Source organism: Toxotes jaculatrix, chromosome 9 (assembly GCF_017976425.1).
Source record: "Toxotes jaculatrix isolate fToxJac2 chromosome 9, fToxJac2.pri, whole genome shotgun sequence".
Classification (NCBI taxonomy): domain Eukaryota; kingdom Metazoa; phylum Chordata; class Actinopteri; family Toxotidae; genus Toxotes; species Toxotes jaculatrix.
Window position 1 is genome coordinate 1,438,050 of NC_054402.1, and position 26,031 is coordinate 1,464,080.

The 26,031-nt window shown below is 44.7% G+C and overlaps 3 protein-coding genes across 5 annotated transcripts in view; all 3 read left to right on the top strand.

Annotated features, from left to right (window-relative positions):
• Positions 1-1,264: 1,264 nt before the first annotated feature.
• Positions 1,265-12,713, top strand: rsf1a (remodeling and spacing factor 1a). The gene is made up of 19 exons (XM_041046718.1): positions 1,265-1,418; positions 3,831-3,922; positions 4,121-4,213; positions 4,308-4,513; positions 4,856-4,980; positions 5,502-5,609; positions 5,858-7,295; positions 7,419-7,626; positions 7,738-7,950; positions 8,123-8,227; positions 8,321-8,400; positions 8,505-8,553; positions 8,861-8,970; positions 9,450-9,514; positions 9,691-9,865; positions 9,959-10,188; positions 10,354-10,551; positions 10,777-11,481; positions 11,817-12,713. The coding sequence occupies exons 1-19, from the start codon at positions 1,265-1,267 to the stop codon at positions 11,918-11,920; spliced, it is 4,458 nt and encodes a 1,485-aa protein (XP_040902652.1). The 3' UTR covers positions 11,921-12,713.
• A 4,265-nt stretch (positions 12,714-16,978) lies between these two features.
• On the top strand, positions 16,979-20,899 carry clns1a (chloride channel, nucleotide-sensitive, 1A). 3 transcript variants are annotated; one of them, XM_041045942.1, is made up of 8 exons: positions 16,979-17,155; positions 17,327-17,458; positions 17,958-18,094; positions 18,434-18,574; positions 18,712-18,822; positions 19,364-19,369; positions 19,620-19,793; positions 19,954-20,024. In XM_041045942.1, the coding sequence occupies exons 2-8, from the start codon at positions 17,340-17,342 to the stop codon at positions 20,022-20,024; spliced, it is 759 nt and encodes a 252-aa protein (XP_040901876.1). In that variant the 5' UTR covers positions 16,979-17,155; positions 17,327-17,339. The 3 variants fall into 3 exon arrangements, with proteins under 3 accessions (XP_040901876.1, XP_040901875.1, XP_040901878.1); XM_041045944.1 differs by adding an exon at positions 20,442-20,899 and having other exon boundaries at positions 16,982-17,458; positions 19,954-20,020; XM_041045941.1 differs by having other exon boundaries at positions 16,980-17,458.
• Positions 20,900-21,368: 469 nt separating this feature from the next.
• Positions 21,369-26,031, top strand: part of ints4 (integrator complex subunit 4) — a 10,260-nt gene continuing 5,597 nt past the window's right edge. The window contains exons 1-11 of the mRNA XM_041045940.1: positions 21,369-21,500; positions 22,657-22,851; positions 23,100-23,217; positions 23,641-23,747; positions 23,858-23,972; positions 24,510-24,595; positions 24,825-24,875; positions 24,951-25,039; positions 25,142-25,262; positions 25,672-25,743; positions 25,876-26,031. The exon at positions 25,876-26,031 is cut by the window's right edge and continues 19 nt beyond it. Coding sequence (XP_040901874.1) covers positions 21,447-21,500; positions 22,657-22,851; positions 23,100-23,217; positions 23,641-23,747; positions 23,858-23,972; positions 24,510-24,595; positions 24,825-24,875; positions 24,951-25,039; positions 25,142-25,262; positions 25,672-25,743; positions 25,876-26,031 — 1,164 coding nt within the window. The 5' untranslated portion in view covers positions 21,369-21,446. The remainder of the gene's footprint in view (positions 21,501-22,656; positions 22,852-23,099; positions 23,218-23,640; positions 23,748-23,857; positions 23,973-24,509; positions 24,596-24,824; positions 24,876-24,950; positions 25,040-25,141; positions 25,263-25,671; positions 25,744-25,875) is intronic.

Here is a 26,031-nt window from a genome sequence, read left to right on the forward strand (position 1 = left end):
GATTACACTGTTACAACACGCCATTGTACTTTGGCCTACACCTGTTGTGCCTGTGTATGCACATCGGAGGTTGTTCAGCAGGAGATGATGGCTGGATGATGGAAACTCCATCAAACAGTGTGTGAATGTCTGTTCTCCTACAGTCTGTGGTCAACACTTTCACTCCCCATGGCAAATATGTTAGTTACAGGCAGCAGCAGTTACATGTAGTCAACCTATGGGCAAGTCAGCACAAGTGGCTGATCTCAAGAAAAGGGCTCTGTGAAAATTCCTGTGATTGGCTGGCTGCATTGGTGTCCGCTGCACATAAAGCTCTTAGCCTGTATCACCAAACATAAAAAAAATAATCTATCATCTATCATATTCACCATTTTATGCCTAGTTTGAATTAGTGTATTTTAAAAACCTGGTCTGTTAAACTGATAAAATTGGAATTTCTTTCTCTGATCGATGTGATATTTCCCACGGTCCATAAAGGCAGCACCCTGCTGAGCAGCGTGACCATCTACGCAGCATGCAGCAGCAGCAGCAGCTCTGAGGTGTAGGAGAAACCGATTGATCCTTCATGACCGAAAAAAACGAGCTGTGCTTACGACGAACCTGTAAAACCAAACCCTGAGAAATAAAACCGCAGCGTCGTTAGTTCCGCCGCTCGGACCCAGATCACGGTGTGTAACGTTTGTGGAACAGTGACACCACACGGCTTCATGGTTTATTCTGGAAACATTTGGGGAAGAAAACGCAAACCCGTCTTGAACTGTTGTTGTTGATGTTGGTCTTTCGCGATGAATTCTGGGCATTTCTCGCTCTGCCCTCCCTGGTCCTCCCAACTTCTCACAGCTCCGTCAAGTTCCTGCAAAGCACGCACAGTGATACCGGAAAGGGAATAATTTATTTCAAAAACAAAGGCGTAAAGTGTGTATCTTACGGAAATAAAAAAAGAAAAATACAAACCTCGCACTGTTTAACGGATGTTTAACTGTCTACTGTACTTTGTAGGAAGTCAATTGTTAAATAAAAATGATTCATGGCATTATTTTTGAAAGCACCCTCACTTTACTTTTTAATCTAACGTGTTTGCCCAGTACTGTACATCACCCCAGAACGCGCCTCCTTTGCTTTGAAAATCCTACCCGGACGTTGAACGCTCTCGTACTGTCCGGCTTGACACCGGTAGACGCTTCACTCCCTCCATTCATTTCGCTCGCACACAGTCGCATCCTAGCAGCGAGCCCTCCCCTCCTGTTTCTCTCCGCCTGGAAAGATGGCTGCTCCGGCGGTGGTGAGAAGCTCCGGCCCGGCGCTCTGCCCGAGCTTCGCGGAGGTCTGTTCGTTCCTGGAGCGATACGGAGCGGCGCTGGATCTGCCCGAGATGACTTTCCCGCAGATGGAGAGGTATTTGCGGGACACGACGACAGGTGAGAGATCGGCGGTGGTGATGATGGTGGTGGTGGGGCGAAAAAGTGGTGGAAAGCTGCGACACTTGAAACCGAAAGAGAAGGGGCCACCACTACCACCATCACCATCCTCATCATCATCACGATGATGATGAGGATGACGAAAAATGTTGTGTGTGTGTGTGTGTGTGTGTGGCCCGGCAGAGCAGCATCAGATCAGTAGTTATGCCCGCCCGCTTCTACTCTTTCGTACCGGCTGTGGCAGATTTCGGCCCGGGTCAGAGTCGTTTCTTCCTTGAAAGACAAACGGTGTTTTGTCCAAGTTTGCGCGGAAACATTTGGGCAGAGACAGAACGGAGCTGCTAACACTGAGCTAGCCCCCCTTTCCAAACCCCACTCACTTTGAACTGTGTTGTATGTTTGTGCTAAAGTTGGGGTGAAACGGGCTCAGACCGGGGGGGGAGGGGGTGCAGAATTTTTCACAGTGTTCCGGGGGGTGGTGGGGGGGGTCTACAGTTAGAGTCCAGTGACAGGTCTTCTATGATGTTGTCAATGCTGATATTGATCTCTTAATGCTAAACTTGGTGTGGGAGCCATGATGCAGCACTGCCGAGTGACCACACACAGCCAACCAGCTAGCTCCGGAGTGTTGTCAGGTGTAATTTTTCACCGGCCTTCCCTCACAGGCGGCCGGACTGGTAGGACATCAGTGTCCCCTGTCTTTACGTGTTGACCATGTGTCCACGGTAACGATATTTCCCCTCCCTTTCATCTGTATTTTAAACGGAGCGAGCGATGTTAGCTGCGAATAGTGGATGTTATTTATTGGCCATTGGTAGAGTGGCTGTCAAAGTTGCACAGGCGCAGTAGGAACTCTGGCTGCTTGCTAACTAGCATCGAGGTTTCCGTCAACTTTTAGTCAAAGTACAACACGACGAGCTTCAGATAATTCACCACTTTGTCGTTTAACAGAAAGAGATGTTTCAGACTAGCAGCAGTCGAGTTAGCAGATTTACAAACCGTGTCAATCTTGCTTTTTAGCGAGGTAGTTTTCCATTACCGTTAGTTCTGTCGCTTACAGCTTCTAAACCGTAAATACTTTCAAGTTAATATTTATACTATAGTCAACTATAATATTTTTCTGACATTTCAATATCGGCCATGATTTAACTGTGTTTTCTGCTCTGGATTCTTAGACTGTGGTGATAATGGGAAAACGTAGATAATTTCAGTTTGTCGTGCCTGTAGCGAAAACTGGAATTTCCTCTAAACTCAAGTGCTCCGTAAAAGTCTCACAGTAGACCACACGTTAGCCTCTTTTGTGTCAAATGTCAACGGGTTTTTCTGTCATTTTGGAGACAGGACAGACAGTCATAACTACCAGGTCAACATTAATCAGAGGGCAGATGAAACATGCACTCAGTAGTCAGTTTATTAGGAACACCAAGCTAAAACCAATTCAGCAGTCCTGAAATAAATCCTCCTGCATGAAGGTTATACTCGTCAGTTTTTGATGAAACTGTTTTGAAGAGGAGTTGAGTCAGTCCTGTGATTATTTTGGAAGCTGTAGAGTCATTGGTGTGAACTACCAATCTCAAAGAAACAGAACACTGAACATTACTGTGAAACAACACAGATACATTGATTATTGATCCTGCTGACCGACCACTTCATTAAACAACAACTATAAAACATTGGCACTGATTTTAGCTGATTGTCGTGGCTCAGATTACACAACCTACCTGATGAATGTCGACAGATTTCATGAAAAACCACAGGATGAATAAATAAATGAGCTAATTTGTGAATGAAGTTAGCTGGGAACCACTGACATAACAAAACATCACTCATAAGCCCCTAAAAATGACAGCACTACCTGTCATAGAAGTGATTACATCCTCCACACTGGTATTGGCCATAACTGATTTAAATCTGTACAAACACATTTTATATTCACACGTGGAATCATAACTGTAATTTTCCTTTTTCATTCATTGAGCAGTGGTGGACTGTAAAAAATAAATACAAGCAAATGCGGACGTTGCTGTCAGGCTGTGCATCTGTTCATACAAACCTGTTGTTCATGGTAAAGCAAACTTTTTTTTTTTGTTTTGTTTTTGTTGACAAATTCAGTATAATCTCACATAATGAACCATCATCATGAAAATGGTTGTTCTCATTGACTATCCACAAATAGAACGAACGATCCAACACTGTAAAATACAAAACAATGTAAATGTTGTCCTGTGTTTTGTGATATGATTGATCTCCAAAGAAGAAATGATTTTTCCCCTTTATCCTCCTAAAACAAGAAGTTAGAAATCAGGGTATCAGGGTCAGCCATAAGAAAAAAAAACAACCCTGCTGAGGACTGGAACATGAAAAGTAAAGATGAACAGTGTTGTGTTTCTAATCGCCCCGTGTGTTTTCCAGTTCCTAAACCCCTCGTGGACCTCCACGTGAAGCTGCTCAGAAAACTGGGGAGGTCTGTGACAACCGACCGCTGGGAAAAATACCTGGCCAAGGTGAGAGCTCTACGTATGTGTGTGTTTGTGATGTGGAGTCACGACCGACAGTTTCTCTCTAACTTCAAACACTTACCTCTGTTGTAGTGAACTGACAGAGAAATGTTGAAATAGGAGAAGAGATATGAGACATGATCAGACCAGACATGGACAGTGAACCTGTACGTGGTGACGATATTTAACCCTCGTATCCTGTAGGTTTGTCAGGAGTTGAACAGTACTTGGGCATGGGAACTGGAACAGAAGGGCTACCAGGAGATGTCCATGGAGTGCAAGTCGAGCATCCTCAAAGTATGACATGAGCTGAAACGTCTGCAGTGAGATTCTCTTTGTTCTTCTCCACCTTCCTCCTCCTCTTTTCACACGTTCTTTGTTCACCTTTCAGTATCTCTGCGAGTGTCAGTTTGATGACAACCTCAAGTTCAAGATGGCGATCAATGAGGAGGACCCAGAGAAGATGCGCCTGCAGCCTATAGGCCGCGACCGGCAGGGTCTGATGTACTGGCTTCAGCTGGACCAGGAGCAGAACATCCGGCTGTACACGGAGGAACAGGACGATCTGGACGGATCCACCTGGAAGTGCATCGTCAGGTGGGTTCGTGTTTTAGTCTGGTCCATATACCTGCCATAGTGTGTGGACAGGTGGCACCGGTGTCACACAGCTGTTGTTCTTTTCTCTGTTCATAAAAAATATGCCTAAATATATATTTTACAATCTGGATCACATTTTCTTCAAAAGGTGTTCTTCTAAATTTTGTTTGGTTTGGTTCACATTGCAAATGTACATGCCAGCTTTGTCTCAAGGCTCGGTTAAAGAAGTGTTTTCACTTGTGAAAAGTGAATTGTTTGTCCCTGCTGGAGAAAAGACTGCAGCAGTTTCTCATCAGTCCACAGCTTTCTGCTCTGAGTCACTTATCCGATCTGTCCTCTCAGGACTCGTAACGACCTGGCCGAGGCTCTGGAGCTGTTGAAGGCTCAGATTGAGCCGAACCAGAATCAGGACCCAGATCAGAACCAGGCTGGATCCAGGAGCTCCAGCCCCACAGAGAAAGATGCAGGTATGTTAGGTGAATGAATAGATAGTGTGGACCTATGAATACAAGTTAGGAATAATTCCAAATTTTGTAACAGAGAGAAAATATTTGGCTGTTCAGTTCTCATCATCTTCTCTCCTTCATGTCACTCAAACTGAGACTGTTGAGATTTTTATGACAACAGCTAAGAACCCAGGTATCTCAGAGTAAACGGAAGAGACAGAATAATAGGACAAAAACTAGCACGATCCAGTCACTGAAAACAGCTTATTCAGTACAGTATGAATGTGAATGTGATAGAAAGGTAAACCAAATCACAAATTTGTTCTCAAAAAAACAGCTGATCTGACAAAAAGAGAAACACTCATTTAAGACCAGAGAGAAACGATATTAAAAATAATCTGTTAATCTGAATTTAATAGTCAATCACACATACTGTACCTGTACTTTCTCTGTCGCCACTCTACAGCAGTAATAATAATGAATGAAAAGCTTAATGGTTTCTTTTTATCTCTGTGTGTGTGTGTGTGTGTGTGATGACTTAGGGGATGAGGCCATAAGAAGCACTAAGCCCGAACCCCCCAAGACCACAGAGGAACCTGCTGAGAGTAAGAAGGTTGAGCCTGTAAAGGAAGAGAAGCCCTCGAGACAAGGTACCTACATGAAGGCATCAGCTAGTTATCCCATTAACTGTAACCTCTGACTGTAAGTCAACTACAAGTCTGATAAGTAAAACATCTGTCAGTATGATAAATAGATCTGGTCGTCCTGCGTTCCTAAGCAGCGTTGAGCTAAATGACACAGACTCAGGAAATGATGGGAGAGGGAGAGTGGGGAGGACTGACGCGCAAAAAAAGGATGTTTCTAGGGCGATAATTGTTGTGTTGTTTTTGTTTTGTAGTGGTAAAGCAGGAGCAGACGCAGGTGGTCAAACAGGAAAACACTGATGCTGAGGTAAAAGAAGACAAGACGGACCATAAACCCCCTGTGTTCGATAACCGCGTGAGCACGATCACAACCATCGTCAAATCAGAATCCAGGGACGCAGACACCCCCAAAAACGCGGTGTCGGTCGTCATGGCACCAGGTGCGGCTGTGACAAAGCAAGAGGTGAACAAGGAAGAAGAAGCAGGGCGTGCAGTCGTCCGGAGCAACCAGCAGGCCAAGATACCACTGAAGAAGAGGGAGCTTAAGCTTTCCGAGAGCTACCACAGCAACCACCTCAACAACAACAACAGCAGCAGCAGCAGTATTATTGTTTGTAACCCCTCAGTGATCCAGAGCAAGGACAACCATGGAAGAGAAGGGAAGTTACTGAACTCATTAGCGCCTCCTAGTGGCCCAGCTGTCCCGCAGCAGCAGCAGCTCGTGGTCACTGCCTCGAGGCAAGAACTGACCAACGGGAGAGCGTCTCTCCTCCTTCCTCACAAAGAAGGACAAAATGGAGTCATAGGGGTCATAGGTCAAGTTGGGGTTGTAGGTCATGTAGGGGTCATCCGCAGCCCATCTGAGCGTCACAGAGCCCCGGGTGCTGAGCAACAGGAACAAAATGGGCCAACTTTAGATCAGTGGGGCTCCACAGCTGTGGAGGAGGAGAGGGAGGTGAGCCGGCAGTCAGTGCTGGTAAGGAAGGGGCCTGTGGAAGGGGACACAGCAGCAGCCTTCGCTCTTCCTCCTTATGCAGCGAAGGAGGCTCAAACAGCCGCAAAGCTACTGTCATCCTCCAGATCTGATCAACCCCCTGAAGCTGCAGAGAGAAAAGTGGACTCCGTCAGCAATTCTTCGCTGTCTCAGTCCACAGAGGAACCCAAGAGACAGACGGCGGAAGACCTGGGTAAAAAAATGACAGAGGAACAGTTAGATAAGGAGACAAAAACTGGGCACGGCAGTTGTCAACAGAAGGATGACGACGTGGACCAGTGGGAGGGGAGGGGAAGAGAAGCGGCTGGGCGCCCTGTGGCAGAAGAAGGAAGTAAGGATGTCCACGAAAAGAATAAAAGCACTTTAGGAAAGGTGGAATCGGGGGGAACTGTTCCACCTCTGAAAGTAGACCAGAAAGATGAAAAAGACCACCTGGACCATCAGGGAGATGGGGTCAATGGTGGGCTGGCATCCCAGGTTACGGTGAAGGACATCGGGCTTAGATCAGAGGAGAGGCAGGGTCCCCTGGAGGAAGCCTCCTCCGAGCTCCAGAAAGAAGGAATCAGGCTGAAGATAAAGATTCCTCCACACAGGAGAAACAAGTTAAGGGGGAAAGGGGAAAAGGAGGAGGAGAAAGAGAGGGAGCAGGTGGAGCAAGAGGAAGGGAGGCCGCTGAGGAGATCTGCAAGGATTTGCAGGTGTGTGTGTAATAAAATTAATTAGAGAAGAAACTGTGTGTTAGTCTTTGTCCACTGTAATCAGGTACAGCTGGTTTGATTCTGACAATAAATTCAGTCCCGTTTACACCTTTTTTCTTCAAGATCATCTGCTTTGCCAACCTGCAGGCCGAGCACAAAGGCGGCTGAGAGCCAGAGAAAGAAACCGCAAAGAAAACAGGCACAGCCGCCCAGAACGAGGGAGGAGGAGGAAGAGGAGGACGAAGAAGAGGAAGAAGACGAGGAGTTGCAGAGCTCAACCACAAAGAAAGACAGAAAAGTAGAACCTGTTGGGCAGTTTAGAAAAAGAAGGGTAATCATTTCTCAGCGTGTGCCCTCTCAGAATGAACACATACACCTGGGTTATGTTTTTAGCTCCTGATTTGTCTGTTTGACAGTTTCTCTTTCTCTGTGGCATTTTCAGGGTAAACGGAGGCATCGACGTCCCCGATGGTCCAACATTCGCTCAAAGAGACGTAAACTGAACGAGGGAGGGGAGGCGGAGGACAGACGGAGGAAACAGGGAGAGGAGGAGAGCGAAGGAGGAAGCGACTCAGAGGAATCATGTAAAGATTCAGAGGAGATCCCCAGTGAAGACGCCTGCACTCACTGTGGCCTGCCCAACCACCCTGAGCTGGTAAGAGAGGAGCGTGTGTTTGGCTCAGAGGCTGTTTCACAGTTTTATTATACATATATACATCACTTCATCTCTGCTGACTGATTAAGCAGGTAATTCTTCCAGCAGTGGTCCAGGTTTGATTGTTTATGTGAAGTTTATTACAGTGAAATCATGCTTTGTGTTTTCTCAGATCCTGCTGTGTGACTCCTGTGACAGTGGATACCACACTGCCTGTCTGCGTCCTCCACTCATGTTGATTCCAGATGGAGAGTGGTTCTGTCCACCATGCCAACATGTAAGCTGTGTGTGTGTGTGTGTGAACGAGTGCGCCGTTTTCAGAGAGAGGTTTTCAAACCTGTTTGGCTTTTTTTGGTTTTCCTTCCTTCAGAAGCTGTTGTGTGAGAAACTGGAGGAGCAGCTGCAGAATCTGGACAGTGCTCTTAAGAAAAAAGAGAGAGCAGAGAGGAGGTAAACACACACACACACACTCACGCTATGATCAACTTCCTGAAAACACTTTAAAATTCATGCGTTATGTGGATTTTGACCCTCCTCTCTGCCACTCTGTGCAGGAGGGAGCGGCTGGTCTATGTGGGAATCAGTGTGGAGAACATCATTCCTGTAAGTAAACCACAGAGAGCGTGAACGTTTCGCTGGTTTGGTACGGAGAAGCTCGTTCACAGGGAAGCACCAGTTTCATGCTTCTTACCTGAGTTTTCTCAGAGATGTTGGAATTCGCACCGACCAGCAGGGAGTTTCCCACACAAAGGATAAAACCGCCCACTGAAACCAGCAGATTACACCGTTTAATCTTGAGAAACAGACAAACAGACCAAACTGGAGATGGTGGCCGTCTGTTTGATATGAAGGAAGAATTAATTAATATTTTACTGTGCAACATGAGGAAGAGTTGTTTTGACTGTTTCAGGAGGGAGATGAGGAGGAGGAGGAGGAGAAATCGGCAAAGAAGAAAGATTCCAAAAAGAGTAAAAATCTGGGGAGGAGATCAACCAGAACCAGGAAACACATCAGCTACAGGTGAGTTTCACTTTACCTGAAACTTTAATCTAACAAACACAAGGATTTCAGCACTTTATCATCCATCAAGCAAATTCCAGTCAGCTGAATAATTCACTGGACTGCATGAAGTGTAATTGTGTTCATTTGCTGACGGTTTTCTCCAGTTCAGCTGTTTCTGTATTTACCTGCTGAAAGTCAGTGTTTTTCCACCAAAACTCATCGTGTGGTTTGCAGAGTCGGAGTCTGCAGTGTTTACGTTCACGTCTGCGTTAGTAAGCGGGCGTCTTCATTCTTTTCTCCTTCTGTGTTCTTCACTTCCATCGTCGGCTGTTTGACCTCTGTCAGAGAAGCTTCAGTTCATCAGCATCATAACTACCGTTTCCCAGTGTCACAACGATGACTCGCCTCAGTCCTCACTGGGAAATGGTTCAAATGAGCAGACCTTATGTGTCAGACTGAGGCGGTGAACATCTGTTGTGTGTGTGTGTGTGTTGCAGGTTCGATGACTTTGACGATGCCATCGATGAGGCTATAGAGGAGGACATCAGAGACCTCTGTGGTGGTGAGTGGACGATGTGGAAGTTGAGGAAATGAGGCGGATTTCATGCTGTTGGTGAAAGGGTGAACGCTGCCTCGACACTGCAGAGATTCAGAGCAGGTTTACATTCAGTATGGGGGTTGATGAAGACCTCAGTGATGATGAAGATGATGTGTCTGACTGGGATTATTCTGATGTAGGAACAGGGCAGGGCAGGGACATCACTGCCATCCTGTCAGAGGACGGGAAGGAGAGCCAGCAGCCAATCAGAAGCCAGGCTCATTCTGCCAGGAACAGGAAGAAGCGGAGACTGAACGACCTCGAGAGCGACAGCACGGCAGCAGAGAGCGAAGACGAGTTCATGATCAGCAACAGGTAACACACACACACACACAGAGGCGCAGAGTTCTCCGTCCTCTGCTCTCTCTGCCGCCTGGCTTATTTATTCTCGTCCTCTTCCTCTTGCAGCTCAGAGGATGAAGATTTCGGTGCATCAGGGGCAGAGGATGATGAGGAGGAAGATGAAGATGCAGGCAGCGAAGTGGGGAGCTGGGACAGCGGGACCCGACCCAGACGGTCTCTGAGAGGGGTGCCTAAACACCGACCCAGCAAGACCCAGTGCAGGGGCAGGAAACGGCTGAGACGGCAGCAGAGACGCTTGTCTGAGGAAGAGGAGGAAGAAAGTGAGGAAGAAATGGGTGAGTAGACGACAAGGGGAAACTCCCGGGCGGCAAGACAGAGTTTTTTTTACAACTGTGGACATTGTCAGTTGGGTGATGAGTATTTCTGTGTTGCCGTTTGATAAACAACAAAGAATTACAGAGACAGCTTCTGTGTCCTCTGTGTCTCTGTGTCCTCTCCAGACTCGGATCAGTTCAGCGGCATGACTGACAGTGACACTGACAAAAAGAGGCGGGGTCTGAGGCGGGGCCAGCACCAACAGGTCAACTACCGTGAGACGTCCGAGTCGTCAGACAACTCCCGGGCCTCCGCCAACAGGGACGTGGTTAAACCCCGCGGCAGACCACGCAAGGAGCATCTGTCGAGCGACTACAGCGACGGTCAGTGACTTCAGATGTAAATGACATGAATATGAACCACAGACAGTTCATATGTTCCCTTTACCAACAATTTCCACGATGTTTTTTACTGTGAATCATACGTCAGTCACTTTTATTTATATAGATCAGAGATTTGCCTCAGAGGACGTACATACTGGAAATGGCATCTTTAAAGGCAAAGATTTATCCCACCCAGTAAATCCCTCCTCTTTGCTTTTCTTCCAGTGTCGCCTTCTTCCAGAGACTCGGAGGAAGAGGATGATTATGAAGACGAAGAGGAAGATGACCAGAGGAGGAGCGTGAACAGGAGAAGAAGAGAGGAGGAAGACTTCCGGAGAAAAAGGATGAGAGAAAAGCACAGGAGATACGAAGATGACGAAGATGAAGAGGACGACAGAGAGAGAGGGAGGAAAAGGAAGCTATTAGAGAAAGAGATTAAAGACAAGCGGAGGAGGTTAAAGAGGACAGACAGAGAAGAGGAGGACCTGGAGAAGATGGGCAGGGGAAAGAGGAGAGAGATACTGTCACAGCAGCGCCGCAAACGGCTCGCTCAGATGCTGAAGAAACGGCGACCCTCGACAGACGACGAGGATGAGGACGAGGAGGAGTCAGAGGAATCAGAGTCCTCATCGGAAGAGGATCGTCCAGTCCGCAAAAGACTCAACCGCATCGATTCCGATGACGATGAAGACGAGGACGATGGGGGGAGACAGAAGATGACGACCAAAAGGTCATTAGCGGTAGAGAGGAGGGCTGACAGCGATGCTCAGGAAAAGGGAAGGGGCCGTAGCCTGTCTCCGCCAATCAGACAATGGACCCCCAGGGGCCCGGCGAAGCCTGAGGCTGGAAGTCCCGCCATGCCCAGGGACAGTGCAGGATCAGGCAGACAGGGCAGGCACAATGGCCCCTTCCATCCAGAAGAGGAGGAAGGTGAGGAAGGGGAGGAGGAGGAGGAGGAGGAGGAGCAGTCAGACTCATTAAACTCTGTCCAGAACAGTCCACAGTCATGATGGCTGTGTTTGTGTGAATAACGCTCGCTTCTTTCTTTCAGCTTTTTTCTTTTATCTGTCAGGCCTTCACCCACCAACCACCTTTGAAACTGGATATTTCTCTCACTCCACCTTTTTCTCTTCCCCTTCGTACTCCCCTGTCTTGCTCTTCCTCCTCGCTGTTGTATCGTGGTAGAGTTCTATCCACCATCACACACTGTGCGTCACAACACAAACTCATCAGAACCCATTTACTCTCGTTGTTACGTGTGGCAGAACGTAACGGGCAGCAGGCCGGACCAAAAGCATCCGCACAGCAGGGACCGGCAGCACCTCGCCTGCCAGCAGACGCACTCACACACAGCCGGAGGTTTTCCTGACCATTTCCCTGAACTCCTGAGTTACGGACATTTTTCTGGTGGGTCCATGTGACAGGATGACAGCGGTTCCATCCCATTTGGTCCCAACTGGGCACACAAGTCTGTTTGTAGTGTACCTCATCCTAAAACACTTCATCGTTCTCATAGCACTTAATAACCTGCCGCCAAGGAGAGTGTCAGTGTCGAACCGAACACTTTGGAACAGGCGAGCCGATCGATAGAGACCAGGCTCGATCCACACGACCAAACCATCACCGACAAACCGACAAAACCATCATTGACCAAACCATCACCGACAAACCGACAAAACCATCATTGACCAAACCATCACCGACAAACCGACAAACCGACAAAACATCACCGACAAACCGACAAAACCATCACCGGCCAAACCATCACCGACCAAACCATCACCGACAAACCGACAAAACCATCACTGACCAAACCATCACCGACAAACCGACAAAACCATCACCGACAAACCATCACTGACCAAACCATCACCGACAAACCGACAAAACCATCACCAACCAAACCATCACCGACAAACCGACAAAACCATCACTGACCAAACCATCACCGACAAAACCATCTCCGACAAACCGACAAAACCATCACTGACCAAACCATCACCGACAAACCGACAAAACCATCACCGACAAAACCATCACCGACAAAACCATCTCCGACAAACCGACAAAACCATCACTGACCAAACCATCACCGACAAACCGACAAAACCATCACCGACAAAACCATCACCGACAAAACCATCACCGACAAAACCATCACCGACAAACCGACAAAATCATCACCAACCAAACCATCACTGACAAAACCATCACCGACCAAACCATCACCGACAAAACCATCACCGACAAACCGACAAAACCATCACCAACCAAACCATCACCGACAAAACCATCACTGACCAAACCATCACCGACAAACCGACAAAACCATCACTGACCAAACCATCACCGACAAACCGACAAAACCATCACCGACAAACCATCACTGACAAAACCATCGCCAACAAAACCATCAAAGAATGAGGAGATGAGGTTGTTTGAACTCATCATGTGGTTCAAACGTTCTCAAGATGAAAAGAAAATCCAAAGCAACATCTTCAGAACATTAAATATAAGTCACTGTAGAACGATACTGATCCATTTGACACTGAGAACTGAAACAGGCAGACCGTGGACCTGGTTCTGGATCCAGGACTTTCTTTCCCATTGTCAGTGTTCGGTTTCACACTGGTCACCAAACCTTGGTTTGGCGGGAACACGTTTGCTGTACATACTTTGCCTGTACGCTGTTCCTTGTAAGATAATAGATGTTCTGTTCTTAGTCCTCTTGTAAAATATAGTGTTATATTTTCTATATGAAGGAGAGGAGTTGAGATGCTGCTGTGGGTGGCGTGTGGATCGATGGGGTTTCAGCCGCGGCTTCATCGGGTGGCTCGTTTGAGATTCTGTGGCTGTTGATTTGACTGAAGTCAGACCAGTGTGGAGCCCGCTCGCCGGTAAAAGTTTCACACAATTGTCACAAAGAGCCGATTACTGCTCACTTTCTGCCATGTGTCGTACACGTTCAGAGGTTTTTAACATTTCGTATCCCTGAAGCCGGGGAACCCAGGACTTTTTAAGAAGGAACAAAGCTTTATTTTTTTTTTGATTGTGGCTCAGGGGAGGAAAACGATCGCTGGTCACCAATCAAACAGCTTTTAACTTTGTTTTACCTACCAGCCATCTCAGCTTCCGGACAAGCACCTCTGTAAAGATTTCCACATGTGGTAAAGTAGCAGAGGCGGCAGGTGAATTGTGGGGTTCACTGCGTGGATAAAAGCTGGTCTCTTTGTTGGGCAGAATGAAAGAATTCCTTTAACTTCACACTGTCACATCACTGTTTAGGATTTAAGTGAGTTGTATTCTGCTGTTCACATGAACCGAGCTGTTAATGGGAAGAGGCTGACCCAGTTTCACCCTGGGCACCTGGATACCCCCCCTGTCTCTGAGTCTCTAATGGTCCCACTTTAACTGCAGAAAGCTGCTGATGGCCTCTTTTACTTCCCCCTGTCCAAACTCTGGGTCTGTGTTTATCAAACTTTGATGAATGAAATTTAAAAAAAGGTGAGGGGTGAGTGAGAAAGCACATTTATTTAGCAATGTGCTTCTGCTTTACAGCAAATTAGGTTTAAGAGCAGGTTTGAAGAGATCACATCATGAATCACGTCGATGCTCAGAGCAGTAACCCTGAAAAATAAATCCTCACATTATACTCAGTGATTTCTTCTGTGAAAAAACATGTGAAATTATCAACAGGCTAGTATATATGATACACAAACACAAGCAGATGGAGATGAAACAATTAGAAATGAAAGAAAATCTCCGTAATTAACATATTAATGATAATTACAAACCACACTGAAAATTCATGAATTAAATTCATGATTGAAAACAAAATGAGCAACTTTTTCCTGCAAAGAAAAAAGTGGTGTAATATCCTGTCGAATGCTCGGATCAGATGTGAGTAATGGGCTGAATCTGTTTTTCATCGTGACCAGTAACATTTTGTACAGTCAGTAAAAACATGTCTGAGGATGTGATCGCCTTTAACCAGCTTCTCTTAAATCTAAGAGCATTTTAAATCATAAAACATGTTTCCGCCTGAAAAGCTTTTATCTTTGAGGCTTTGATCAGGAGGAAAGGGAAAGATCTTTACTTCTATCTTTTCACTTAAATCCAAAAGTTTGATAAGTCCGAACCCAGCTGTTCCTCCAGCTGACTCTGTGAGATGAGACCTGAGTCCAAACAGAGGACAAGAGCTGCTCACCTGAGGTCCCCAAAAATATTCCACGTATGATTCTATTTTAATTGACCCTGATCCAAATGATTCTGTGTGTGTTATCAAAGGAGGCTTTCACCTGCATCACCACAGGAAATACGTTGGTCTTCAGAAAACCAGCTTCAGTTTTCATTCTGTCAAAGGATCGTTTTCTTTTTTACCTTCACAAAATAAATTACACTACTGGAACTTTTACACAGTAAAAATGTGGAAGACAGTTTTGGTGTGATTCCCTTTTAAAGAGTGTTTTCTGTGTGTTTTAGCGTCAGACTGATCGAGTAAAATTGTATTTTTCTAACCACATTTAGTCTGTGGTGGGAAAAAAAAGCTTCTGTCACTTGTCAGAGAAAATAAAATCAAAAGAAATGTGGTCTTTATGTCAACAGCTGAAAACTGTAGATACCAGAAGAGAGGCAGTGGATTTCTCAAGTCATTTTTTTCCTCTTTCATTCCACCTTAAAACTGACCTTATCATGAGAGATCGTGGTCTGTAACAGTATCCTTTATAATTGTTTTGAAGAACATCCTGTAACGATTTAAAAACCAAAACCACGAAGTCTGTATGAGTCAAATGTCAGTTAATGTCAGAGGTTCATATTTAGCTCATGAAAAAGTCTGAAATGACCAGAACAGGAGGATTTTTGACTAAACGACACAAGATTTGTGCTTAAAAATCTCCGCTTGCTGAAAGCGCCCACACAAGATGTAATGGTGATGGATGATTAGGATCAGTGGGTTTGGTAGAAGCTCGGTTCAGACTGGTCCTGGTTTGTTTCATTTACTGAACAGATCTCAGACGGCTGGAGTTCACCACCAGATAAAAGACTAAACGTTCTTTCAGGTACTTTCCTGTGGTGGTTCAGGTGCTGTGGGACTCCGCTCTTTGAACTTTGTCACATCAGCTGTTTTCACATTTACTCGTGTGTAATCCTCCAGATAACCCTGCAAATATAAACTGTGTCTAGATGTGAAACAGTGAATCTCCTTGATGCAGAAGTGCATGTGCAGCATCTTGAACATCACATGTGATGATTTCACATCCTGTCTGAGCTCAGTCGGACTCAGTGCTCATGGAAATTAAGATTTCAGCCCCCAACAAAAGATTTTCACTTACGTGTAGACAAATCCAGTATTTTTATAATGTCCAGTTTTTTACCCAAGGTTTGTTTGTTTTTGTTTTTTTCCTCTGACACAGCATTCGGACATCGAAGGCAGTAAAACTCTGTACGGGGTGATTAATGTGTGTTTTTGCCACCAGCCCCAAAATCAGTCCAGTGAAGCTGTTGTGCGTCTGCGTTTGCCTGGTTTTAAAATGTTGAGTAAAACTAATCTGGATTCATTCAGAACAGGCAGCACTGGATGTGACTGCAGCTCCTTCCATTTCTCTGTTGTACTGTTGCTGTAGTTTTGCTGTAACATAAATGTTTTCTAAGTTATTAAAACCGACATCCCAGGCATCTCCTCAAACACACGCTGTGTCTCTGTGCCGTGTTTTCACCCCTGAAATGATCAGCTGAAAGAGATTTAATTGAAACCCTGAAAATGATGGAGAGCACAGAGGTGGGTTATCCTGCAGCACAGGCTCCAGAAGCTTCTGGATTTCTTTCTGCTATGAAAACATTACAAGTGAAATATTTATACAACTGATGTGAATCACAGATGATCAGACCTCAAACTTTCAGGTCCTCGAGGTCAAAGTCTTTAGATTTAATGCTCAAAACAAAGGATTTATTTTTTGTGAGGTTGATTTTGATAGATGATTTCACAATCAACCAACAGAAAAAATAATCATCATTCATGTCATTTCCACAGTATTGTACACCTCTGCTTTACAGAGTGAACTGAATCTGAACTTTCATGTATAAATGTGACGTCTATCTCCATAAATAATTAACATTACATCAAACCGCCCCCTTTATACTATTATTACATTATTATTATAACAATCAAACATGGTTATTTTCTTTATATATGTATTTTGTCATTTTCTAATTTCTAATTTAAATCGTCAGTTTTACTGTTATTTGTATTTGAAAGTTTGAAAAAACAATGTGAAAATAATTGTCAAGTTAGATAATACAAAAACGAACGTTTCCGGTAAGAACTTTCAAAATAAAATTACGAAGAAACATTGACGCGCACTTGCTACGGGAATGGCGATGTTACGTAGAAACAAACGTAACGACGTAGTGGACACGTGAGTTTGTGGCGTGTTGAAGCGTCGCTGCGTCTTTACCGCGATATTTCGTCTTTGAAAGCTCGATGTTGAGGAGTCGCCAGCCTCAGCTACACTCTGCTAACTCGTTTGTTTTCAGACTTTACGCCGCCCTGACGCTTTTATTCGTCCTCTGAGCGGCTCGGCTCGGCTCGGCTCGGTTCGGTTCGGTGAGTGTCGGAGAGGAAACACACGTCTCGCAGCTTATCCGCCTCCAGCTGTCGGGCGCCCGCTTACTGGGAAGTTGTCCCTGGTTGAATTAGCAGGCTTTGTAGCACGAAATAGGTCACACAGCTTCGTGCCGACGCCTGGTGTCTTTTCTCTCCCGCCACCTCATCCAGCGGGACGGTAACGATGGTTTTACTGAAGAATCTCCATCCACCCACCGAGGGAGTACGACATGAGCAAGCCGAGACCACGGCGGTGATGGACGGCCAGAGGCTGGGCTGCGGCACGCTGTACGTCGCTGAAACGTAAGTGAGTTTTTCTCTTTGAACCACCGGTTTCAGGTTACAGGTGAGTGTGTCACCTGTGGTTTGTCGGTGTGTTGTACAGATATAACGGTGACTTACACCAGCATTCAGAACAGTAAGTTCATAACAACATAACAAAACGCTCCATGACCCCGCCAAACCTCATGCTCAACACTTCCGGAGCAGTCTCTTTCAAAATAAGAACCAGGAATTGATCAGTCCATTAACAGAAAATTGTCAGTAATTTTGATAATCGAATAATCGTTTTTAATCGTTTTTGTGCACTGTCTCTTACTTAAATACCTGCCTCCTGTCACTGGGCTTTGGATAAAAATTCAAAGTGTGAAACATAAGATTTCTGTGGAGGCCGTCAAACAGTCCTTTACAGGACAAAACTGCCATTAAATGTTTCTTACAGTGTGTATGTACATTCTCCAGTGGCTCTGCAGCTTAAACCTGAACAGTTGTCAGTTGTGTGTGTTTGTTTTCTCTTTCCCAGGCGCCTGTCGTGGTTCGATGGTTCAGGGATGGGCTTCTCTCTGGAGTATCCCACCATCGGTCTGCACGCCATCTCCAGAGATGTTAGTGCTTACCCACAGGAACACCTGTACGTCATGGTCAACGGCAAACTTAGCGGTGAGGGGAACCCCAAAGTATAAAGTTTCAATCGATCATTTTTTTTAGATCTGGGATCTGGGAGATTTTAGAAGTCACATTGGGCATCTCTGGTTTTTGGCCTAATGTTTGTTATTTATCATTATACAAGGGAAACTTTGTTTAGTGGCATAAATCTGTGCTATAGTATTAATCAGGAGTTGTAATTTCTTTGATACCCTATGGTTATTTTTTTTTTTCCATCATTTTGCTTGAATCTTGTGAAACTCTGGACACTTTTACATCAACCTTGGCATTTGGCCACTTTCTGTTTGTTTCTGCTGCTTTGACTTTTAAACTTTTCTCCTTCATCCCTTTCAGATGAGAACGAGGCAGAAATGGCAGAGAAAGCAGCTGACGATGAAGATGACGACGACGGCGGCAGCAGCAGCGGTGGTGGCGATGATGATGGGGAAGGAGTGATCACAGAGATTCGATTTGTGCCCAGCAACAAGGCGGCGTGTGAGTGACCACACCACGGACGACTGATACACGACTTCACATTGTGTCTCACAGATACTGTGATTCTCCTTTTTTGTTTTTTTTTTCTGCTTGAGCCTTTTCATTCATTGTGTGTGTGTGTGTGTCTTTGTGTGCAGTGGAGTCCATGTTCTCAGCAATGTGCGAGTGCCAGGCGCTGCACCCGGACCCAGAGGACGACGACTCCGACAACGACTTCGAAGGAGAGGAGTATGACGTGGAGGAGGCTGGTGAGGAAAAACAGATACACAAAAACACACACATTTCAGTTTTTTCAAAGATGCATAATTTTAGATTGAAAGATTCTTTGGTAGTGTAGATATTCTTAGAGGGAATATGTGTGTGTGAAGGATCCATTCACAAAATCAGTAAAAGAAAATCAGAAAAAAAACAAACAAAACACCTTGGTTATTTTATTTTATTGTTATTTTTTGTTGCTGTTCTTTGATTTTCTGGTGAATTCATAGAAGTGAAAACTGTCAGATCTCTTTGAATGTTCAGATGTTTGATGTGATGAACAGTGTAACTGCAGTGTTTTTACTTAAATGGAGAGATTTCATCAACTTGTTTGGGTTTAGAAATGTAGATGAGACCTAATGATGTCAGAACTGCAGTCAGACTTTTCATCTTATTCATTTCAGTGTTTTGAATTTTGGAGACACAGGTTTTATAAAACGCTCCAGACAGAACTGAAAATGTTGACTTGTTTATTTTCTCCTCGTGTCTCTGTTTGTCCGTCTCTCGCTGGTTTTCTGGACTCTTTGGTTGCAGAGGCAGGTAAGAGGTCCAACATTCATCGCTGTGTATTTACACAACTAAACTCCTTCTGTTGACCCTTTTTACTCCAGGAGTGAAGAATATATTGTGTCTGTTGTGTATCAGAATAGTTATGGAGAGCTGGTGCTGTTTGCTGTTTCAGATTCTTTGGCCTCCAGCAGCTGTTACAATAAAGTCTTCTGTTGGTTGTGGTTCTCAAAAATCTGTTATGTTGCTGTTAAAGTCACAGCCTCTCTCCTCCGCCACCCAGAGCACGGTCACGCCGACATCCCTACCTTCTACACCTGCGATGAGGGTCTGTCGGCGCTCACGCACGAGGGCCAAGCGACACTGGAGAGGCTGGAGGGGATGTTAGCCCAGAGCGTCGCTCAGCAGTACCACATGGCCGGTGTCCGGACCGAGGAAAGCAAAGCTGAATTTGAAGGTTTGAGTCACATACTTTTATTCAGACGTGGAGCTTTAAAACTGAACGCTGCTTTGACTCTGGAGACAGTGAGCAGACCCAGATGACCTGAGAGGTCTGGGACCGGTCGGTTAGAGTGTCGGTCTTGTTTGATAATTTGTGTGTGTGCTATTGTTGACAGATGGTATGGAGGTGGATGCAGCAGCGATGGAGGCCGGTCAGTTTGAGGATGCAGACGTTGAACACTGGTAAATCAAACATCTTGACGATATCTAACCTGGATCATCCACCATCTCATCACAGCTCCACCCGATGTGGCTTCATTATGTTTTGGCTGTGATGTTTCATCCCTGCCACGGTGGAAATATTTCACAGATGTGTCTTTAGCTTGACAGGAGAAGCTAAATTGTGGGATAACGTAGTGATTTTTCTTTAGAGAACATCTCGAGGACGATTTAGACCTTTAGACACGGGATTTCACAAAATCCTCCCGTCGTTCATCAGCATTAATACTTCATTTGAAATCAAAGATTTGATTGGTGGCAAAAATAACAACAAACATCAGACACATCATTGTAGGTAATGATGGGATCAGATGATCAGAATGTGACACATCACTGTCTGCTGTGTTCAGTCTTGTTCATTCATGTTATCTGACTCTTTCCCTAGATGAAAGTCATCTCAGTGGCCAATCAAAGCACCAGAGTTGCATCATGGGATTGGAGGAGGAGGACTGCGGCAGCACTTACTCATACTCTCTTCCTTCTCCTCTGTACTTAAAGTCATCTCAGTAGTCTTCTCTATCTTTCTTCATCTTCTCATTATTTTCCGTTGCATTGGAGCTCACATGTATTGTCCTCCACCTCTGTCTCTACTGATGTGTCCAGGTCAAATGGACAGTGTGTGCTGTTCTGCACTTTTGTGATGGAGCCCAGTCAGCTACAGGAGGCTATTGAGATGCAGCCCCCAAATTCCCAGACCCTGTTATTAACTGTAAAAAAAAAAAAAAAAAAAAAAAAAAGTTTTCTGTTTTGTACCTAAAGACAAGTTTAATATCTGATTTTCCTGCTGAGGAGAGTTCATGTCTTTGTATCAGATTGTCAATAAATTCATAGTTTTTGTATGAATTTGTTGTCCTTTGTCGAAATTCTCCATTATACATTTCTGTTCTCTTAATAACCATGACCACGAACTCTGGCATCTGCATCGGTTTGGATGTTGGTCACTTACACCGTCAGATGTCTGCAGGTTGGTTATCCTCTGAGGAGTGATCTGCTAACACAGAAGAAGAATGATTCTTCTGTGCTGATTCTAAATAAGTGTGAGTACATGTCAAAAAAAGTGCACTTAAGTAAAATAATGGCTCACTATAATAAATTCTGGTATATCTGACGCATTCCTTAACATCTATCACTCATTTTTAGAGATCATGAAAAATATATGGTGAAAAAAAAAAATATATATATATATATATATCTGACATGTCATCAAATGTTAATTTGAGTTAAAAATCATTTTAGCAGGTACGTCAGAACGAGCGTAATTTATAAAACGCGTTTTACTTTGTTTGAACGCGTTTTGCCGTAGCTACGGGAAACAAAAGGGACACTTTCATGTTGCTGCTATCGGTTTGCTGTTGGAGAGGAAAGCCTAGCTTGCCATCTTTCCTTGAACATGGCAGCACATTTGAAAAAGCGAGTTTATGAGGAATTTTCCAAAGTTGTACAGGTGAGCACATGAAGCTTTCTTATCGCTGCTGACGCGTAACTCGAGAGGAACGATGCGCTAACTAGCTTAGTAACGCTAATGCTAAGTGGCTAACTAACATAACCCAACAACAGCCGGCGGCTCACAGTCACAACACAACTCAGATCACCTTTGTCATCTTTGTACAAAATAAAAGCTGTTGTTTGACGGTTTTAAATTGAACTTGGGCTGTTGGCTGTGGTTCACGAGACTTAATTAGCCTCAACTCCAGAGAGCTAACTGCCTCAGTTTGAATACGTTAGCTAAAACGAACGCTTTAAGATAGACGCAGGGTGCTCAGTGGTTTCTTGTTATTTATTGACGGGTGGTCCAAACACTTGGAGGCCTGTAAAAGTGAATGGCCGGGTATTGTTTCAGATTTGTTGGTCTTTTCTAAAATATCCATCCTTAACTGATCTGGATCTGCTCAGTGCTGACAGAAGTAGTTGCAACATCTGATTTGATCTTTCCAGGTTAGTGAAGTCAGTTCAAAACTAAAGACTGTACAGTGTGATATATTCCCACGTTCTGGGTTCATTAAATCACACTGAATTAGTTTAAAGATAAGGTGTAAGTTTTATGCTGAAGAAAGATTTAGTAAGGTTAGTGCTGTTATTGAGGAGTGTCTTTGTGAAGCTGGTTGTATGGTTATGAGATGGTTATTATTTCACCATGGTTTCTCAGTACAGTCATCGCCCATCAAACACACATACAACAGATCTAACCATCATGGTGTGATTAAAGTGTGTTGAGGAAATTACAAAAAAAATGTGTCCCTGCAGAAATACTTATGTACCAAACTGTGTGTGTAATTGTGGCACCTGTTGGTCTTCACTTACTGTGGATAATTCTATTATTGTTCCAACACTGAGAACAAATTTAGAATGAAGTCAAATTTCTACAGGTGCTAGTTATACAAGGAACCAGTATGAAGGTCAGACTCACAGAATATGACTGTTGATAAATAAACATTCTCAAGTTTGTAAAATGTTCACATGTGACTGAGTAATGTTGAATAAATAAGTTGGGTTGAGGGTTTTGTCTGAACAGAAGACGTGACACACCATGAGGGGAGATAAGGATGCCACCTTCCTTTTGTAGAAATAATATTTCAGTTCAAGCTTTCTCACGCTGGCAGATTCCTCATGAAGAAGCTCCGGCCAAGAAGTTGCGTCTGTCCAAACCCAGTAAATCTGCGGCTCTGCACATTGACCTCTGTAAGGCCACCAACTCCACTGATGCCCTGCAGTACCTGCTGCAGTTCGCACGCAAGCCTGTGGAGGCGGAGAGTGTGGAGGGTGTGGTCCGGATCCTGTTGGAGCACTACTACAAGGTAAAGAACTACTGAGAGCTTTAGAAATATAAAGATAATCACTGCAAAGTTGTAACTAAAGAGCTCAGCTGTCCTCACAAATATCTGTCGTTCCTTTTATTGATCTTTATTTGACTGTATGAAAGAGATAAAACAGTGCTCTGTGACTGTAACACCTACTTAACCCAACTAAAGTTATGTTCATTGTGTTCAGTCTAAGCTGAAATGAACAGAACACATCTGATGCTGATGATGTCGCCCTCTTCCAGGAGACAGATAATTCAGTGAGGCTGAAGATTGCCTCTCTGCTGGGTCTGCTGTCCAAAACTCAGGGCTTCAGCCCTGACTGCATCGTTGACGACGCCATTAATGCGCTCAACAACGAGAGTAAGACACATCTGAATTTTCTCAACCCTGAAATTGTCTCTGAACAGTCAATAAACCATAATTACACATAAAATATACAATGCTTAGCAGCATTACTGTTCCTATGCACTGAGCAGTGTAATGAGACATGTTTGGCCAGATTGAGGAAAAATGTATGTATTTATAGTTTTCTAATTAAAGATGATTCTAAAACAGATTTTGATATGCGGATATTAAAAGGGTTTAAAGTTTTCAGTGACCTCTCCAGGGAAGCAGTGGAAATTGCAAGAACATCTGTAGAATCATCTCTGGCAAAGCACTAACAAACATTTACACCTTAACATAAAATTAAATTTTATTCAAACTGTGCTAAAAAAACACAAACTTTAGTAGGTAACAAAGTTTGTGTGTTTGCTCTGTTCTTTTTTCTCTCTGTGTTTGCAGAGTCCCATCAGGTCCTTGCCCAGCTTCTGGACACTCTGCTGGTCATTGGTACACAACTACCTGAGAACCCTACAGTCAGACAGAGGCTCATAGAGGTGGCCTGCAAGGTGACGCACGCACAGTACTACTCATGAAATGTTCACACGTTACGAATCCAACAAGACTCTCTTCAGAAAGCAACAACAACATCTGTGTTGTTTGTCTTCCTTCCCCTCAGCACCTGTCTGATACTTATTTTGGGGTGAGGAACAAGTGTCTGCAGCTCCTGGGATGTCTCGGCATGGTGGACAGTCCTCTGAACAAAGACAGTGAGAGACTGGGCACATCAATAGGTGAACTGTGACTCTGACTCAGATGTAGGGCCGAACGATTTATCGTTTCCTGATCGAAATTGAGATTTCAGACAATGTGATCATGTGATCGCCAAAGCTGCGTTTTTTTGCATTGCTCCTGACTGACCCAGGATCTGCTGTGTCAACTATTTTACTGATACATGCCGTCTCCCTACCTGCCAAACTCACCAATCGAGCCTGTCACTTAGCTGTCAATCAAAAAAGGAAAGGGGCGGGCTAAGATAACGCAACAACCAATGAATAAAAGCATTGTTATCACGTGGTTTAATGTTTTAATGATGTAGTTTTCTGTCATGTTTGTAAATGTTGTGAATATTGCACTGAAGCTTGATTTGAAGAAAATCGTGAATCACAATATCTGCCAGAAAAATTATCAGTTAGATTTTTTCCTGAAATCGTTCAGCCCTACTCAGATCTTATGAAAACTCACATTTATGAGTCATGACCGAGTTGTTCAGTGATGTGTTATCACGGTTTTGTTGCAACGTTCATTTTGTGTGTTGCTTGGCGCTCCAGGGGGAGTGAGGGATGTGCAGAGCATCATCAGTGACTACTTTGGAGACCAGGACCCCAGAGTCCGTACTGCGGCCCTCAAAGCCATGGTAGGACACCGGCGGCACCTGCCCTCAATGAAGTGATTGTTATAATAATAATACCAAATACAAGGAGCCCCACTGCAAATGCAAATGTTTTAATTCACAAGTACTTTGTAACATGCACACACACACACACAATGAGGCTTGATTACATATTGTGATTGATGATGATTGCTATTTTTTATTTTTTATTTTAAACTCAGCTCATTCTTTGTGCTGTCGGATTGTTTTCCAGCTGCAGCTGCATGAGAGAGGAATGAAGATTCATCAGATCATTTATGACCAGGTAACAGCAGAGGTTCACAGTGCACATTTGGATTTATCCTCTGGCAGATTCAGATGAAGTATTTCTGATGTGTAGGCCTGCAGGTTGCTGTCAGATGATTATGAGCAGGTCCGCTCTGCAGCAGTGCAGATGGTGTGGGTGCTCAGCCAGCTGTACCCAGAGAGGTAGGAAAACCCTGACGCTCAGACCGACTCACTCTCTTGTTCTGCAGCATTTTGCAGTGACTTTGCCTGACTTCTGGTTCACTGTTCTCACTGTCCAATCAGCATCGTGCCCATCCCATCATCCAACGAAGAGATCCGACTGGTTGACGACGCATTTGGGAAGATCAGTCACATGGTCAGCGATGGCTCGTGGATGGTCCGGGTGCAGGCCGCCAAAACCCTGGTGAGGGAACCGGATCAGACCAACACACACGTCGTATCCCAACACGTTTTCATCCCCATAAACACTTTCACTGTGAGGAAAGGGTTGAGCTCCCCTCACGCTCTCCGTGGTCATTTAATGAGGCTTTAACAGCAAAATGCTTTTTTAGATCCATCACTGATGCAACGTGTTGCTCTTCTTGCCTCATCTCATTAAAACTTTTCACTCACCTACATCTCATAAGCTCTGTGGCTCATTCTGCAGCAGCTCTGTGAAGACCGAGTGAAGCCATAACAAACACAGAACAGGCTCCTACATCTGAATGAGAAAAAGCCTTTGCATTAACAGATTCTATATCTACGAAGGACTTTTCATTTACACGCAAACACAACATTGGAAGTAAAACTTTTTTTTTGTGTGTGTGTGTCAGGGTTCAATGCTGCAGGTCAGTCCTCACTTTCTGGAGCAAACTCTGGACAAGAAGCTGATGTCTGATCTCAGGGTGAGTAGCTGTTTATTCATGAGGTTTCTGCTTTTCTTACAGAGCAAAATAAGAAATAAGAATGAAAAATAATGTTAATCAGCACAGCTCCACTCACTGCCTCCTCCTCCTCCTCCTCTTTTCTGTGTCCAGAGGAAGCGTACAGCCCATGAACGGGCAAAGGAGCTCTTTGCTTCTGGAGAGTTCTCCTCTGGCAGGAAGTGGGCCGACGACGCCCCCAAGGAGAAACTGGACACCAACACCGTCAACCTCATCGCCTCAGGGGCCTGCGGTGCCTTCGTGCACGGC

What these genes read in the sequence shown, in the direction of transcription:
- rsf1a (XM_041046718.1), top strand. Translation starts at nt 1,265, where the DNA reads ATGGCTGCTCCGGCGGTGGTGAGAAGCTCCGGCCCGGCGCTCTGCCCG. An exon ending in AGATCTGCAAGGATTTGCAG is followed by an intron (nt 7,296 to 7,418) that starts GTGTGTGTGTAA and finishes TTTTTCTTCAAG; the next exon opens with ATCATCTGCTTTGCCAACCT. An exon ending in TGCCCAACCACCCTGAGCTG is followed by an intron (nt 7,951 to 8,122) that starts GTAAGAGAGGAG and finishes GTGTTTTCTCAG; the next exon opens with ATCCTGCTGTGTGACTCCTG.
- clns1a (XM_041045942.1), top strand. Translation starts at nt 17,340, where the DNA reads ATGGTTTTACTGAAGAATCTCCATCCACCCACCGAGGGAGTACGACAT. An exon ending in GCCCAGCAACAAGGCGGCGT is followed by an intron (nt 18,575 to 18,711) that starts GTGAGTGACCAC and finishes CTTTGTGTGCAG; the next exon opens with TGGAGTCCATGTTCTCAGCA. An exon ending in AAGCAAAGCTGAATTTGAAG is followed by an intron (nt 19,794 to 19,953) that starts GTTTGAGTCACA and finishes TATTGTTGACAG; the next exon opens with ATGGTATGGAGGTGGATGCA.